Source organism: Pyrgilauda ruficollis, unplaced genomic scaffold (genome assembly GCF_017590135.1).
Source record: "Pyrgilauda ruficollis isolate IOZ18807 unplaced genomic scaffold, ASM1759013v1 scaffold18, whole genome shotgun sequence".
In the NCBI taxonomy this organism is placed as follows: Eukaryota; Metazoa; Chordata; class Aves; order Passeriformes; family Passeridae; genus Pyrgilauda; species Pyrgilauda ruficollis.
Window position 1 is genome coordinate 9,038,314 of NW_024516984.1, and position 17,931 is coordinate 9,056,244.

Below are 17,931 nucleotides of genomic sequence, written 5' to 3' on the forward strand. Positions count from 1 at the left end.
ACAGTAGCTGTTGATCCATAATATCATCCCACAGTTACAGAGGATGAAATCTTAGATTTTTATTTCCATTTTACTTACTCAGTAAAGTTTCATAAACATCTTTTACCAAATATGGTGAAGTGGTCTGGTCATCCTACACTCTTCAGACATGACATATAAAAAAATACTAAACATGCACAGAATTTCTTCTGACCTTTTGCAAGTCATAAATCATTTCTTTAAAGAATGTACATATGATTACTATGGGATAACACAGCCATATATCAAAGTTTGTGTATGATCCAGAAATAGTTTTTATTCTGTATGGTTTGGTTGTATTTCTTCAGTGGATAATTATGAAGAATGGAGAGAAGAAATATAATCAGGCAGGCTACTGGCTATGCTCCCAATGTCCATTTGTGCCAATTAAACTAAGGCTCATAATCATTTTGTGCCCCACGTGGCTGAGGACATTTTGAGAAATTACCAGATTTCTTTTGTGTTTTATGTGGTTTTAGGATTTTTGCTTCATTTCATAGCACTTATACTGAAATAAATTCTCTTCTACATACAGTTTTGCTTTTCTCAGAAAGTTTGTCATAGAGATTTGATTTAGTTAGAACTAGATGTTGGGCTTAGTTTTGGTTTAAATACAAAATGGCGAGGTTTGACTACTCAAACTTGTCTGACAAAACCAACTGTCAACAAAACTCATTACCTGAGAAACGCAGATACAAGTTTTTACATGTGGAGGCTTGTGTGTGCAAAACATTATATCATAAATACCTTTCACACTGCATTTGCTAAGAACAAACTTTCATTCCTTGAGTGCAATTAGACTAGTTTGGCCTCTTCCATAGGAGGTTTGCTGAGGGTTTCTTTGCCTTTCCATATAAAGTATGTCAGGTTTGATGCTTTAGGACTGTTTTAGTTTGCCCTGTCTGGGAATGGATCAAAATGTGTCAGTTGGAGTCAGTGGAGTGCTGCATGTACAGCCTGTGCTCCTCCTCCCTTGGACTCCTGGCAAGATCATGGAGTTCTGCCTCTGCTGTGGTGTACGTGAGTGTGAAAAAGAAAAAGTTCAGCAATGTTGCTGCCTGAAAGGACTAGCAAATTCCAGTTCATAAAGGTTTTCCAGTTGTAGTAAAGAACAACATCTATTTATTTTACATATTAAATATTATTCACATTTTGTTCAAAATAAATAAGCTGTAGTTTTACATATTTTCTTCCCATTTTCTTGACTTTATCCCCCTTTTGCTTCTTTTGTCTTCTCCAAAAGGAAAATGAAAGATTAAATAGCTATAAATAATATCTGATATTTACAAAACTGGTACATTTGTTTTTATATTAATATCTGTTTAATTCATTTATGTTAATGCATTTGGGGCAACAGAAATGGAAAATTAAATAAAGTTCAGAAACTATTTTACAAACTCTTAATTCAGCTCTATCATAAATGAGGTAAATATATGACAATATATAGGTTACTTCTTACTGTGATAAGTGTTTATGAATGCTGCCAAATTCATTTTATTGAAAACTGAACAATTACATTAGTTGGTGGGAAGGTGAATAAATACTATATAAGGAAATAGAAATTGCTGCCCTGTATTAATTGAAATAAATTATACACTTGGATAAAAACGGTCTGTTTCTTAATGAAAAAAAATAATTTTTAAGATGTTGTCTGACCTTGTAGAAAGGTAAATGGGGAAAAGGTCTTGCATGTATTACTCCCAAATATTTAATGAATATACATTGGAAGCTCTCTGTTCTCTGTGGTAATCATTGCACGTTTATTATGTGCTTCTTATTACTACGCTACAGGTGTTACCATCCTGGAAAGTAAATATTGCTCAGGATTGTGATTAATTGTCTCTCAAATTAAGACTGGACCCAAAGATGATTCAAGTTAATGGAAAAACTGCCATCGATTTTTTTTTCAATCATCTTTGGATATTATCTGAAATAAAATAGATTTTTTTTTTGTGTACTTTGTTCAGCTCATCAAGTTTGACTTGCAACTCGGTATCTAGAAAAAATGATATCTAAACTGTCATAAAATATACATACATCTCATTGGTCCATTTGTATGTACCTTCCTGCTCCCTTGGTGGGATTTTTTAGATAAATATGTTCATGCTTATAGTAGTACTTTGCTGATATGACCATAGTGATAGTGTGACTATAGTGACCATACTGTCCTGGCAATATGTGTCACTGCAAAAGTAGACAACACAGAATAAAATATGCCCCCTGTTGATACAGCTGCTTTGGCATCAAAATGGACTTGGTTCAAATCACTTATGCTGAAGGAGAGGAAACTAATGTAGATTGAGCTATGCATATTGAACTGTACTAATTTCTGGATGCATTACATCTTGAATTGTGTTCATACAGTGTAGAGGTTTAGAAAGATCTTTTTCTGGTAATTGTTTGATAGGTAAGACCACATCATTGAAAGGACTACCATTTTTACATTTTTCCATAATGTCAATCCTGGTATTTTCAAGTTAGAATTTTATATTGAGAGTGCATGGAAAGGTTCTCTAACCAAAGATCGTAAGCTGTAAATTCAGTATACCTAGAAGTAGCCCACTACTATTTTGGTATCTGAATTTTTATATATAGATGACTGGACTGTGACTGATGGTTAGAAAACATGGTAGTTTTATAGAGTGTTTATTGGTTTGTTTGTTTGTTTACATAATGTGGAATTACTTATCTAGACCATCTGGGATTACTAAGAATGCCTGTATTTCTGCTTTGCTTATAAAAGGCAGCACCATTTTAAAGTTTCATTTATTCATTATTCACCATAAACTTGGAATTCTTTTTCTCAGGGGGCTAATATTGATAGTGTTGACATAGAAGGTCGATCCCCGCTTCTGCTGGCTACTTCCTGTGCATCATGGAAAATTGTGAATTTACTGCTTTCAAAAGGTAAAAAGGAATATACACATTTTATATATATATATATATGTATAATATATATATATACACACATACTTCCTTTGAACAGGGTTCATTAATTTTAAAACTCTGCATCCAGCTTCCCTCTCAATTTGCCTTCACTACTTCAGCATCCAGCCCAGGAGCAGCTGAGCTAAACGGCTGCACACTGCTGGTATCCCCTGAGATAAAGGAAGAATTGGTCTGATGATTTCACCCCTTTCACTACAGCATGACCAGGTTGTAGAACAGGCTGTAGAACAGGCTGTGTGTGCCATGTGTCACACTTCTCAAGGTGGAGGTGGCACTGGCACTCCATCCCTGCACTCCTTAGCAGCTCACAAAGTAAGCAGAACTGCTGAATAAATGCACCACTTAAACAGAGCTGTGTTTCATTGTTTTCAGCAATCAGTGTTTAAATGTTAAAGCCCACCATTTAATCCTTACCTGCAGTTTTACAAAAACCACAGTCACCTTGAAAATGTTTGAGCTACATCTCTTTCATTTGCTGCATTTTGGTGCAACTTAATGATTATTACTGTATTTCCTCTTGTTAATAGTATAACTGATTTTCTTTAAAAGCCTTACAGTAAGTTTTGAAACTGCAAAAAGGCTACAGCTTTAAAGGTTAGAAGAGGTGACTATCTGCATCTTTAAATTTCTTCTTGATTTGTGGGTGATCAGCATCTTGGAATGTAATGGCCCTATATAAAACTTACTGCTGCGATGAAATACGAAATGCATACACACAAGAAAATGCTGAAAACTGAATTTCATTAGGGGTGATTTTTTTTGGGAAACAAAATTGTACATTACAAGATTGACTTAAAAGAATATTTTATAGATTTATAAGAATTATTTTATAAAATTTTGTAAAATAGTAAACATTTGTTCAGCATTTGTTCCCTTGTCTTAAACATCATTATGTAGTGCCAAGAACCAGCAGTTTTGAAGTTGCTGGTATTTATTTCCGTATTTATTTAGGAGCAAATGTGTCATTAAAAGATCATCTGGGTCGGAATTTCTTGCATTTGACTGTATTGCAGCCTGGAGGATTACAGCATCTGAATGAGAAATATCTGCAGGTACAGTAAGCACCAACGTATGTCTTTCTGTTACCCTTTCTAGGAAAATGTAAAGAAAAAAGCAACTACCATTTTATTTTGGTATGTTTGTAAAAATTTTTGATAAGTGTTAAATAGACCAGTGTCACAAAAAAATGGTTTGAAGAGGTACATATCACATACCTCTCATGAAAACATTTCAAAGCCAATAATACAGTTTTCTTATTGCCAGGCAAAGGAATAACATAATCCCATAAATTATTTTGCTGTTGGGGGATTGAATAGCTCCAGAGGTAGGCAATAAAATATAGAACTTTTCACTTCTATTTTCCCAGCTTGCATGCAGTAAAGCCGGGAGACATGCTCGTAATCAGTCAAGATCTAGAACTTTATAAATAGTTTGCAGCATATTCTGCAGGAGCTTTCTATGGACTGAGCCATAATGAAGTCTTGAATTTAGTTTCTAAAAATATTTCTAACATAAATTTGTATTTGGCTATGTTGAAATGAAGCACTCATATTGATAGAGCCCAAGCTTGCCTGTAAAAATTATATTTGCTGGCTTCCAGAACTCCAGGAACCGCCTTTTAAATGTGAATCAAATATAACTCATCTTACAACATTTGCTGAAATCTATGAACACCTTTGATTGTAATTCAGAATGGATTTAACCTCCCTTTTCAGCAGATGTAGTGAATCAGTTTTAAAACAGTGATGATAAGCCTCAGCATTCGCTTTCTGATTATTGATCATATTAATAATTTAGAGAAATAAGTGGATAGGATGGTGGGAGGAGTTTTTTAGTTGCTTTAAGAAAGGTTGTAGGATAGCATTAGACAAGGAAAAGGGGAAATGAAGATGAAAACGAGAAACAAGGGAAATAAATTGACACTGTAAAACAGTGAACTGCTGGGTTTTGACAGTCAGAGGTTTTGCTACTGAATACAGACTATAAGACTGCCTTTAGTTTTGGTACAAGCCTTCTGCTGCCAGCAGTTAGCATTATGTTGGAATGGCAGCAAAGAAGAATTTCCTTTATTGTGCTGTGAATGGATTGCAGTGAGGATGCAGGATGGTAAACTCCTGTTTGCTCTTTGAAGAGTTGTTGTTTGAAAAAATGGTGACCCACAAATCAGCAGATAAAAAAGGTGCTCTTTGTTCCTAAATTTTATTTAAGTTTATTTCTTATTTTTAGATACTGCTTTAGAGTATTAGTGCTATTGTTGCAAACTATTAGAAACTGTGGAGCAGAAAAGATATAGACATAATTCTGTGCTTTTGTTTTTGGGTATCTCTGGGGGTATAACAGATGGAACATATTAAAAATCTTGTAGTGGATGAAGATAATGAAGGATGCACTCCGTTGCATTACGCATGCAGACAAGGTGTGGCCCTCTCAGTAAATAATTTACTCAGCCTCAACGTTTCCATCTACTCTAAGAGCAGGGACAAGAAGTCGCCATTACACTTTGCTGCCAGGTTAGTAGCACAGTCCAGGCCATGGAATCCATGCCGTGGTTTTCATCCCTTTATTTTTGACATTAATCTCTGTGTGCATCTTGCAAAGCTATGGGCGCATCAATACTTGTCAACGACTTATAAGAGACATGAAAGACACAAGGCTTTTGAATGAAGGTGATAAGAAGGGAATGACTCCCCTTCATTTGGCAGCCCAGAATGGTCATGAGAAGGTAGTTCAATTTCTTCTGAAGAGAGGGGCTCTCTTCCTCTGGTAAGTGTACAAATTTTCATTCATTAAGCCAAAAAAACCCTTTATCCCCCTATGTTTTATGTTCATCTGCTGGGAAGTGAATGCAATATAAATATAAGTACAGTATATTAAAATAATTATTATATTAATATATGCAAATACAAACATATAGTAAGAGTATGGTTATGAAATACTTGTAAAACAGAGTAGCTAGCTGTTAAACCAAGGCTTATAGTAGTACTTTGTGCTGATATGACCATAGTGATAGTGTGACTATAGTGACCATACTGTCCTGGCAATATGTGTCAGTGCAAAAGTAGACAACACAGAATGAAATATTCTAATTCCAGGGGAATATGTCTAATGCTAGTGGAACTGAGGTTTCTCTAAATCTAGTTGAGAGACGATTACTGAACATTTTCATGAGAAAAAAAATGGTTTGGAAATATTACAATCATTTGAGCCCCACTTACAGGCTTGAGAAGGGTTTCTTCGGACTGGTGGTTCAAAGGCATTCAGCCTTCAGGTTAAAGAGCCTCAGATCTCAGAAAGAGATGAAAAGGGAGAGACCTAAGTACTATTAGTGAGTTGAACCTTTTACTTCTGAATGGTGCATTGATCGTCCCATAATATTTGACAGAATATATGGACATCTCTGCAGCAGTGATGCCAAAGAAAAGAGGTGCAAGTCAAAGGAGCAGGCATTAACATTCACTTTAAATTTATAAAAAGCTTTTTTGTTTATCATTTCTAATTTTATACCATTGCATGTAAGTGATTATAAAGGCTGGACAGCCCTGCACCATGCTGCCTTTGGAGGATACACTCGCACAATGCAGATAATTTTGGATACTAATGTGAAGTGTACTGACAGAGTGGATGAAGAAGGGGTATGTGTTAACATTATTTGTTTCTTGTCTGCTGTTACTTCTAGATGAAGTGTCAGGGCTAGGCTGTTAGTAGCTTTCCACTGTGCATTACATGTGTAATATTGTATTTCCTGTGGCAGACTCAGTGATAAAGGATTTATTGGATAAATATATGATTGCTGAAATTTTTATCCAATTACTTTAAGTGGGAGATAAGAAATATTCAAATATTCTAATAGAAATCATGAAACAGTGAATGTACTAGACATGTTCCTCTTTCCCCCTATACCGTGCAAGAATATTTTAGTAATGTAGTACAAACATTGGTAATGCAAATTGAAGGAACTTACACAGATGTAAAAAAAACTGGTTATAGATTAATAAACATTTGTGCAACATTTGTTCCTTTGTCTTAAACATCATTTAGTGCCAAGAAGCAGCAGTTTTGAAGTTGTTGGTATTTATTTCCATATTTATTTAGGATCAAATGTGTCATTAAAAGATCACCTTGGTCAGAATTTCTTGAATTTGACTGCATTATCAGCTATAGCTCAGTAACATATATTGTTTGAAATCCACTGCACGCTGATGTCCAACAAAACGAGCACCTGTCTTGCTCTGGAGTTTGGACAAATGCAGTGTGTATTAGGTCAAAACAAAATCCCTTTCTGGGATTGAAGGCCTCTTATGTGAACCTCTCCCTTCAGAAATATAGGGCAATCATTTTAAAGAACTGTTTAATTCCCAATACAGAAGCTGTTGCTAATTTCTCTGAGAACTGGTGTTGAAAACATTTAGAATTACTAGATTAGAAACAAATCTTGACTATAAATTTAGGAGAAGCCTTAATTTCAATTTATAAGAAGTCCTTAATTTCAATCAGAAAAATCTGTGTGCATTCAGAAGATTCTCAAATGTCAGTTTTAGTGTACCTTGATTCCTAAACCACTGATTCCCTTACTTTTATGAAAATACAAATAAAAAACAAATATTCCACTTACAAAATTGCCCTCAGATTTTCTTGCAGATATTTTTGTATGAACACATCAGGATATAATTGAACACTTCTCTACTTGATTATCTAATGCAAGTGTTCTCTGTCTGTAGACACCATCATTTTTACCCCTTTGTGACTTGCAGTTCATTAATTACAAAATTAAAGTATATTAATGAATTGGCTTTTCTTACCTATAGTGAGTTTCCTCTTCAGATTTTGCCCTAGTGTAGCTGTAGACATAAAGAACATACCTGTAATCTCTGTCAGAATCTCTGACAATATTCTAATGTTTTGTGTTGTGTCATATTCACATTTTCTGAAAAATCCCTTCGCTCGGGATTTTTTTCCTGGGAAGCTGAGAAGCCTCAGAGAAAAAGGAAAACAATATTATCTCATTTATTTATCCTGTGTTTTGCTCCTTTGGAATGTGGGTGGAGATTGTTTACCAACAGGTGATTGTTTCATTGGGTCCTGGTGTGAATAATTTTGACTTAATGGCCAATCAGCACCAAGCTGTGTCGGGACTCTGGAGAGAGTCACAAGATTTTCATTATTATCTTTTTAGCATTCTGTAAGTATCTTTTCTGTATTCTTTAGTATAGTATAGTTTAGTATTCTATATATAATATAGTATCATAAAATAATAAATTAGCCTTCTGAGAACATGGAGTCAGATTCATCATTCCTTCCTGCCATGAGGGTCACTGCAAATACAATAGTGTTGCTAGTGAAAGCATTCAAGACTTGCAGCTGAGAAAAGCGTCTGGCTTTTCAATGTGGGAAAGCACTGAAACGTACTTTTCTTTAATTACTCGTGTACTGCTTTTCTGCACAGAACACAGCTTTGCACTTGGCCGCACGAGAAGGACATGCAAAAGCAGTGAGGTTACTTCTTGACTATGGGGCAAAAATTCTGTTCAACAAAGCAGTAGCTTCTTTTTTCCATGAAGCAATACACAATAGGAGAAAAGACGTGGTGTCTGCTGTCATTTTGCACAAAAGGTAAAGTACAGAGAAAATGCTTCTTGAATTTGTTTGCCCACGTGTCTTGGTTTGGTTTTCTTAAATGAGATTAAGTTCTGAAAATCTGTTGTTTAATAAGTAAAACTGAGTACTTATTTGAAAATTCCAGAGGTTGTGTTCTGTTCTAATGAGCACAAATAAAAAATGGCAAAATCGTACAAAATGGACATCAGACATATGGCAAGTTGTTTTTCATATTACATTGAGTAATTGGATTCTGTGTGTAAAAAACCTTTAGAAACCATCAGAAATAATTTTGACCTTTCACATAATGCTTTCATGCCTATAAAATTTAAATCAAAACGTGAATAGAACTGAAATAATTCAAGAGGTTTAATTTAAAATCATGATTTTAAATGCTGCAAGTATTTTAAAATGTGGCATTTCGACTGCAGTTTAGAATATTTTAGATTAAGGTATAGTGAAGCCCCCACTTTTGGAATAAAGCAGTACACCATTGCCTAATGAGAACATCTTTTGGTAAGAGTTACAGGAATACTGACAGGATTTTACTGCATTTATTATTATTTGTGTAATTTTGTTACCCAAGATTCCAAAATTCGTTCCAGTTTCATATTTTTTTAGGAGGCCTTAGCATAGTTGAAACATTTCTGTTTAATTGATAACAGAATTTAACATGAATCATTCTTAGAGATGTGTCCAGATTATTACTCAGCTACTCCCCAAACAGCTTAGTTTCCATTTAATAGTGCATAAAATTAGCACATTATGCATTATGCTTTTCAATATCCTAAATGAAACTCAAATAATCTAAAAGTAGTTAATTAAAAACATATTTCATTAATCAATTTTCCATTATCTGAAATATTTTTTTGCAGATGGGAAGAAGCTGTTGTGACTTTCTCTCACTCTTCCAGTGCCAATAAGTGTCCTTTGCTGGAAATGGTTGAGTATCTTCCTGATTCATTTAAAGTAAGTTTTCTGCACATGTTAAAGAAATTACTTCACAAAATAACCTTTGTTGTGCTGCATTTATTCTTCTGTTTGCTGTGCTCTCTAACATGTATTATTATAAAATAGAAATAAGTTCACAAAATTATTTAATAGTATTTTAGTAATAGTCACAGTTTGTCCAGTTTAAGTTCTTCAGGATTAGAAAAGTTCCTAGCTTCCTGAGATCAATGGAGTTATAAAAGTAACACAAAAATGATATATAAATGTAATGAGAGTTGTAAGTGAATTGGGTTCAAAATCATCTGAGATATTTTCACTCTCTTAGCTAACTGCCAAATGACACAACAGAAATTATTTTTAATTAAAAGTGGTACATATGTATTCATAAACTATTCACACTTCATACTTGTAAAATAGCAGTAGCCTTGCATTTATATTTAACTCCTACATGAAAACTGGAATTTTATGTCTTCAAAACTTACATCATAAAATCTGACTGAGTCATCACTGCCGTTAGCTGATTGCTGTATTTGATGGTCATTTTCTTCTGGTCTAAACATATTCTTTCTGTTGAGCATTGCCTATGTCACCTTAATTCACTTTTCTGTTCCTCTGGAAAGCTGGTGTTGGACAACTGCATAATTGAGTCTTCAGAGGAAAAGACAAGTCGAGACTTCTATGTAAGTAGATTTAAAAGTTAAGGAAAGTACAAAACATGTATATTTTAATGTACATGTCAAGCTCATATGCGTAAAGTACTATTGTAGATGAATCTCAGATCTTAACACAGAACACAGGAGACAGATCTTATTTTATCCTTTGGACTGTAAATTGGTTGAAGTTCAGTTTCTGTAATCTTCATGCTTACATATTTTAATAAGTGTGACATTAAACTTCTACAGTCCATAAACGGTATCTTTGCTGTGTTAATTTTTGCAATGGGTATTTCAAAATAGCAGTGAGAGAAGACATGTAATATCTATGAGTATTGAAAGTATGGTTATAATAAGTGGTGCAATTGTCATCAATAATTTAGAGTTCAACATGCTTCTTTGTTTTGTAAAAACTTGTCCAAAATCTTCATCAGTAGATTGCTTTTAATGCTAGGGAGACATGAATGTTCTCCAGTTATGTTACCTTTGAAACCATATTGAAAACCACCTTATCAATGATTATATTGGATTGTGTCCACGTCATTAACAGAAAACTTGCAAATTTTTTGCTACTGTGCATTTTCTTTATATTGTATAATCAATGCCATGTAACTCTTAAAGACAAGCTTTTCTTTAAAGTAGGCATTAAAAAAAATCACAGTTATGAAAATGACCTTTCTTAATTGTAACCTTTTAGCAAGAAATGTGCAGTTTTTATTTTAAAATTCAAAATGGCTGTTCTTTTCAACACCTTGCAGTCACAGATGTGTATCTCGATGGCATGTGTTCAGCTGACAGTGAATATACATCTTGATTCTGACTACCTTGACACAATATGCTCTCTAAAAGATAGACTTTTTTGTATTAAGAACATCATCTAAGACTGAGATAATCATTTGCATCATTTGCAATATTTACCTTCTGGTGTATTATATAGATTGAATACAACTTCAGATATCTTCAGTGTCCCTTGACACTTAACAAGAAAGTAAAGGATGGTGAAGATATTTTCTATGAACCACTTACCACTTTAAATGTAAGTTTTACTCTGATATCATTGCCTGCTGTCTTGGTTTAGATAAAATGAAGAGGCTTGAATTTTTCATCATAATATTTCTTCTCCAAAGCCCATAACTTTCTATATTGAAAGTATATTGAAATTAAGTATGGGCCAAAGTTCTAAGTGATAAATAAAATTTATTTTAGGTTTAGGTAAAACTATGAATGCTCAAGATATTGTGCTGTACATGTAGGCAGTACATCAAAGAAAACCACACTCCAGTCATGGTAGTGACCATGCACTGGAATGTAAGGCACTGAAAAACCTGACAAGCTGATTTTTTTCATATGGTAATTGCAAAATATTTATGATGCCTGAAACAAATTTGCTAGTTTTTTTGCATTGTCAATCTGTTCTCTCATTCTTTGTTAGAAAATGTCTATATAACAAACTTTCTGGCTTAATATGTTTGCTTTTTGGGATTCCTGATGGTAATTAGTTGTTATACTGTCTAATAATAAATAAATAAATAAATATTTTTCCCATTAAATGTAAAACTTGGTCTCACAGGTATAGTTCAAAATTGTCTGTATAATTTTTGAAGCTTGAAATAGACTAAGAGAGCCCCACAGAGAAGCTGAATGCCTTAGCAGGCAGAGAGGGCAAGATAGTGAGGGTTTGGGCCAGAGTGCTTAATCAAAAGAACTTTGCAATATCTTACACATATTTTACTTTTCATTAGGCTAATAATCAGGTTAAAAAGGTTGCCCAGCCAGTTTTGTAAGCACTTTGCTTACCTAGATGAATGAAGTTTTACCCTTCTGTATTTGTGTTTTGTAGGCCATGGTGCGCCACAATCGTATGGAGCTCCTCAGTCATCCCGTGTGTAAAGAATATTTGCTTATGAAGTGGTTGGTCTGTTTTAATGGTTATAAAATATTATAAAATAAAAATTTATAATATTGTATAAAATTATTTTATTATATAAAATATTATAATACTGCATGTTAAGATAAAGACTATTTTGCCTGAAAGTTGTTTATTAAAATGTGTATGTTTATAGAGATGACTGGGCAAATGTCTGTTCCATAAAGTACGACTTAGTATTTAGTACGACTTGGTATTTAGTAAAGATTTTTTGATACTTACAACAAAGGCAACTAATAACTTTGTTTCCTCTTTATTGCAAAATATGTGATAAGGTTGCCAAGTTAAAAGTGAAAGGAACTTATTTCAGAGTGGCAAATACACTTCTGTCCACATAAGTGATGAACACATTCATCACAAAGGGACGTTTCAAGAAATATTTATTTCCTCATCTTGAAAACATTATTGACTGTTAAATTTGAATGCATGCTCTTCTAAATTTGAAAAGTGTTGTAACTTTAACATTCTGACTTTCAAGGATGGCCTATGGGTTTCGAGCACATTTAATGAATTTAGGCATATATTCTCTTGGTCTCATCCCACTGACTCTTCTGGTCACTCACATACAACCAGGAAGACCTTTGAATGGAACAGACCTCTATGAAGCAAGACCATTAGAATATGAGGTACTTTTATTAGTACTTACAATCTGTTTAGGAGTTTTATAGCAAAAAGATATGATCATTAAAATAATTTCTAGACTAATTTATGATCTAGCAACTCTAAGGAATAAAATTGAAGTATATATTTCTAAACATTCAGCAGCAACCTCTTTAGATGATTTGCAGTTCTCATTTCTTATTTTTTTCTGAGAAATTTATATTTGGTACTTTGTTAATTCAGTTTTTCCCAGAAGTAAACAATATTTGTTTAATATTGAAGAAAAAAGATTCACATGAGAGAAAAAGTATAGAACTGAAACTCAAAAAAGGATATGCTAGTAGAAATATCAAATAAAACAAATGCAAAGGATATACAAGTTTCATAAAGATATCCTGATATATGAAAAATCATGAGAATCACATATACAGCCCAACCCAGAACAGGGATTTCACAATAAATATTAGTAAAACAGAATATAGATAGTAATAAGTATTTGACACAGGCTAACAGGGTTACTTTGCTTGGCAATATAATGTATATATATAATAGGTAGAGATTAAATGAACATTCTTTTAATAATTTATAATTTCTTTTTGTGGTCTGATTTTTGTTTCAGGATTCATACTTCACAAGGGTGTGTATGTGTTTAGTTTTAATTATGAGTTTACTGGGCATCTGCAAAGAAATATTTCAGCTGATTCAGCAGGTTAGTACAGAGAGAAATAACATTAATCAGACAGTGTGCTTGCATGGCAGTTTGTATGATAATTGAATTAATCTGTTTTTTCTTGATTAGAAGGGAAATGTTAATTTATACTTTTTAATTTATATATAACAATTAAAACTGATAAGAGAAATTAAATAGTGAATTCAGTGTTTTAATGGTGGATGACTTGTAAATATTAACCTTTCTCTCTTAAATCCTAGAAATTGAAATATTTGTTGGATTACTCCAATCTACTGGACTGGACCATTTATACTACAAGCATAATTTTTGTGTCTTCTTTATTTATTAATACACCAGCTCATTTGCAGTGGGAATGTGGAGCAATTGCTGTATACTTGTCTTGGATGAACTTCTTGCTTTATCTTCAACGGTAAAAATTTTTTACAGGCTTTACAATAAAATATTTTAATATTTTCAGATATTTTACATATCCTAAATAGTGACTGATCAAGTTTGAGAATCCCATTTTGTATTTTTATTTTTTTTCAAACTAAACAAGTTTCCAGATTAGGACTATAGGAATTTTTTATCTCTGATGAGCTGTAAAGTCACTTTCTGTGTTTTCCATGTGGAGCATCACAACATGTGTTATAGCAACTATAGAAATAACGATATTTATTTTAATGTTAATTAAGCACAGCCATGCTTAATTTTATCTTTTTTTAAATCATCTTTCACTAGACTGTATAGACTTTGAATTTAAAAGAACATAGAAGGATATTAATTATGAATGGTATAAGGAAGTCAGGTTTTATGAGTAATACCTGGCAGAAGGTAAATTCCTTTATAATTTCCATATTAAATGGCATATCTCACTTTATGCCATAGTGTCCTGTAAAAAATTACAATTGATGTAATTGTAAATTTCTTCAGTTGACATCATGTCTGTTTATTGCCCTTAATTATCTTAATTGTTGTCACTGGTACAATAGTGTCCAAGAGTTATGAACTGCAGGAGAGCTGGGTGGAGGAAAAAATTAGTGTGGGTGTAGTGTTTAAGACTAATAAATTAAACACATTTGTGTCTGATCAGGACTGAATGTGGTAACGCTGCAGAAATGTTCTTCCAATTCATATTGTACATATGCACTAATCAGCCCCATGAAGTCTTGCAGACAGACAAACACAACATTTGCTGATTAATTTCAGGGTTCTTTTACTGTAGTAGGGATGTTTAAGGAGATGGTTTGTAAACAGAGTTAATGGCAAAGAGTGTACCTTTATGGTCTTGCCTCTGCTGCAAACCTTGTCCGCGCTCCCCCACGCCGTGTCTGATCTCAGAGACCGATGAATGGGGTGTCCTGTCTGCTCCCAGCAAAACGGGGGTTGAGCCTGAGCAGGAAAAAGTAAACAAATGATTGCACAGCCTTTCTTCTGCTGTTGGATGAAATGCCTTCCTGGCCTGACTGCTGTTTCACGTGTGTTGCAGTAGAACTCTGCACATGGTTTTCCTATCTCATTCAGGCTGTCTTTTCCCAAAGCAACCTGTGATTCCATTGACATCAACTGAATTTTGCCTAATAAGTGCCCGATAATAGAAGATCAGGTTTGCTTTATTTCCAGCTTGACCTTGTCAGTCTTGCACATAAGGTTTCAGAGCGAAAGACATGCATAGGGGTTTTCACAGTTGCTACTCTAGTAGCATTAAAAAAATCTCTTGGTCCCTGGATTTGAGAGAGGACATAAATTCCCAAGATCAGGTTTGAAAGAAAAAGTAATTTAATCTGCTTTATGGTAATTCCTGTTCTGATATTTAGTTTTTGTGTTAATCAAGAAGAGGAGAGGCTTGCCAACATCAGATTGTTGTTGGAAACACAGGTGTCTTAAAATTATGCTATTCTCCTTTTCCTGAACAGTGTGTTTCTTTTTGTTTGTTTTCCATTGTTTGTATTAGACTAAAACTACATAATGTCATTTGTTTCACATCCTGTAAAAAGTGAAATCTTTTAAATCAGGCATGTGGCTGCTACGTAGATTATGGTGACAGTTGTCCTTGGTTCTGGTTGCTACTTTGTTTTGAGAAGCAGTAAAAAGTTGAACAGCTTGCTTTTTTATTCTGAATGCAGCAGTGGTACAATACTGTACTGCCTGTGCCTATGGAGGAAATAAATGTTATCCATGAAAAATGCTATCTTGAAAATTGTTCTTGTGCATTAAAGTATAAGATTATGCAGTTTAGGGTTGCTGTGAGCAGGATTAGGATCACTCTTTTGGATGTGAAAGTAGAATAGGTTTGTTACCATCATACAGTTTCTCAGAGAGGCAGTGTCTCTTTCCACAGAAGAAAATCAGTGTTACTTACTGCCTTACAGAAATAACTGAAAGGAACTCAAACTTCAGTATTTAATGGTTTAGGGGTAGACTTGGTAGTGCTAGATTAATGGTTGGAGTTGATTATTTTACAAGTCTTTTCCAAACTAAGTGATTCTATGACTGATTCAATATCTTTTTTGTTCACTTACTGCCTAGGTTTGAGAACTATGGAATCTATGTTGTGATGTTCTGGGAAATTTTGAGGACTTTGATTCGGATTGCTGTGGTTTTCTTTTTCCTGATACTGGCCTTTGGGCTGAGTTTCTTTGTCCTTTTGGGTTCACAGGTTAGTTCAATGCTCTAGTTAAGTTTTTATCATTATAAATATTATCTTTGACTAAAGCATCTCAAGACTTCAGTTACAAATTCCATCAGTTGGGTTTTTTCTTTATTTTGGTGTTTCTTTTTGCAGCAAACATACAGCACACCTCTGCTTTCCGTAATGAAGACATTTGCAATGATGCTGGGAGACATTAATTACCATGATGCATTCCTTGATCCTTTACTAAGCAGTGAATTGCCATATCCATTCCTGAGTTACACAGTTCTCATTATATTTACCTTGCTTATTCCAATCCTTCTTATGAACTTGCTAGTAAGTATAAGCTATTTATTAATATACAAAAGTGGCTAAACATGAGTATGTATATAGAATTCTAGTTTATAGAATTACTTCAGTAAGTGACAGCCACTCATTATTTAATGGATATTTTCAGTAACATATTAAAATGTCCCCGTTCTCTGCATTTGTTTTCCATCCAGTGTACTGCTATGAGTATTTTCCCACACCTCACTCCTGGCAGGAGTATCTTGTATATCTTTAGGTAATAACTGTGATGGAATTTGAATTGGAGCTGCAATGAATTATTCTGAGGTCTTGATAAGGAAAATTGGGGAACAATGATTTTTGTTCAATCCCTTGTATCATAACCTAACAGTAAAAAGAATTTAAATTAAAAGAATAAAGCCCCAAAAAGCCCAAACTCAAATCTCCACTGCACACAAAACAGCAAACAGAAGTAGTGATAGAACTTACTAACAAACTTGACCTGAAAGTTAAGAATCAGAAAACACAACAATGGTGAAGAGGGGGGGAAATATGTAATATATTTTCAGCCATGTTCCATTGAATATAATTTTTATTTAGGAAATCACGTTTTCACTTGAGCTGAGCAATAAAAGTCAAACATCTCATGTTTTTTAAACTTGATTATTGCAGCCATGATTCTACTTAATCAAGAGATCAACCAGTTTCTTAACATTACAGCAGTAATGAAGAATGTAAAAGAAAGATGTTATTCTTGGCAAAAGTAGCACTTCAGTGCCTTACCAAGAGTGTTGTCAGTAGAAATACCCTCAACATTTATTGATACATATTTTCCAAATATATAAAAAATGTTTCCAAATTCAAGTGAAAAAATAATTTAAGTCTCTGGAATATTTTTTTAATTTAAGTGAAAATGAGAAATACAATTGAAATAACAGACCATGAAGAAATAGATAATGAACTCTTTCTCTTTCTTCTAGATTGGTTTGGCTGTTGGTGATATTGCTGAAGTACAAAAATATGCTGCACTCAAAAGGATTGCAATGCAGGTGAGTAACAGACCATGAAGGTATCAAAGGTTGAAAGTACATATCATTGCTTGAACACCATTGAGATAATCAGTTGATTTGTCATCACATTCCTAACTATCTTAGGATATCTGTCAAGCAAATTGTTGAGCATGGCATCTTATCCTGAATCTCATTTTCACTCATATGAATCATTGCCAAGGAAGTGTACAAATGCATTTTTAAGGAATTTTTCAACTATCATTTCAAGCAATTCTGAGTTTTTCCAAAACTAGAATCTCAAAATCAGTCACTGCAAAGCCTGAAATTGCAGTTTTCTTTTAGCAGAGAACCTATGCAGTGGAAAGAAGGTACACAAAAATCAAAAGGATACCAAATTTATTCTGCTGTACTAAATTCTCATTAGTAAAAAGAGTGCACATCTATGTGGAGAAATTAATTCTGCTAAGATACTCAATACTCATTATGACAATGTAGTTTTAGTGTCTGGGCTGGACTATTCAGATATTATACCACTGTTTGCAGTGTGGGGTAGTACTAGTGAGTTGAATGTAGTGGCATGATTGTTATTTGCACATGTAATATGTATTTATCCTAAGACAATGTATCTGATTCTAAAT

General features: G+C 33.7%; 1 protein-coding gene across 1 annotated transcript in view; it reads left to right on the plus strand.

The window, feature by feature from the left end:
• TRPA1 (transient receptor potential cation channel subfamily A member 1) overlaps positions 1–17,931 on the plus strand; it is a 31,554-nt gene that overhangs the window by 10,718 nt on the left and 2,905 nt on the right. The window contains exons 9-24 of the mRNA XM_041464464.1: positions 2,826–2,925; positions 3,919–4,019; positions 5,308–5,477; positions 5,566–5,730; positions 6,485–6,599; positions 8,411–8,577; positions 9,438–9,531; positions 10,134–10,193; positions 11,104–11,202; positions 12,007–12,077; positions 12,572–12,719; positions 13,313–13,402; positions 13,624–13,793; positions 15,893–16,022; positions 16,149–16,331; positions 17,264–17,332. Coding sequence (XP_041320398.1) covers positions 2,826–2,925; positions 3,919–4,019; positions 5,308–5,477; positions 5,566–5,730; positions 6,485–6,599; positions 8,411–8,577; positions 9,438–9,531; positions 10,134–10,193; positions 11,104–11,202; positions 12,007–12,077; positions 12,572–12,719; positions 13,313–13,402; positions 13,624–13,793; positions 15,893–16,022; positions 16,149–16,331; positions 17,264–17,332 — 1,932 coding nt within the window. The remainder of the gene's footprint in view (positions 1–2,825; positions 2,926–3,918; positions 4,020–5,307; positions 5,478–5,565; positions 5,731–6,484; positions 6,600–8,410; positions 8,578–9,437; positions 9,532–10,133; positions 10,194–11,103; positions 11,203–12,006; positions 12,078–12,571; positions 12,720–13,312; positions 13,403–13,623; positions 13,794–15,892; positions 16,023–16,148; positions 16,332–17,263; positions 17,333–17,931) is intronic.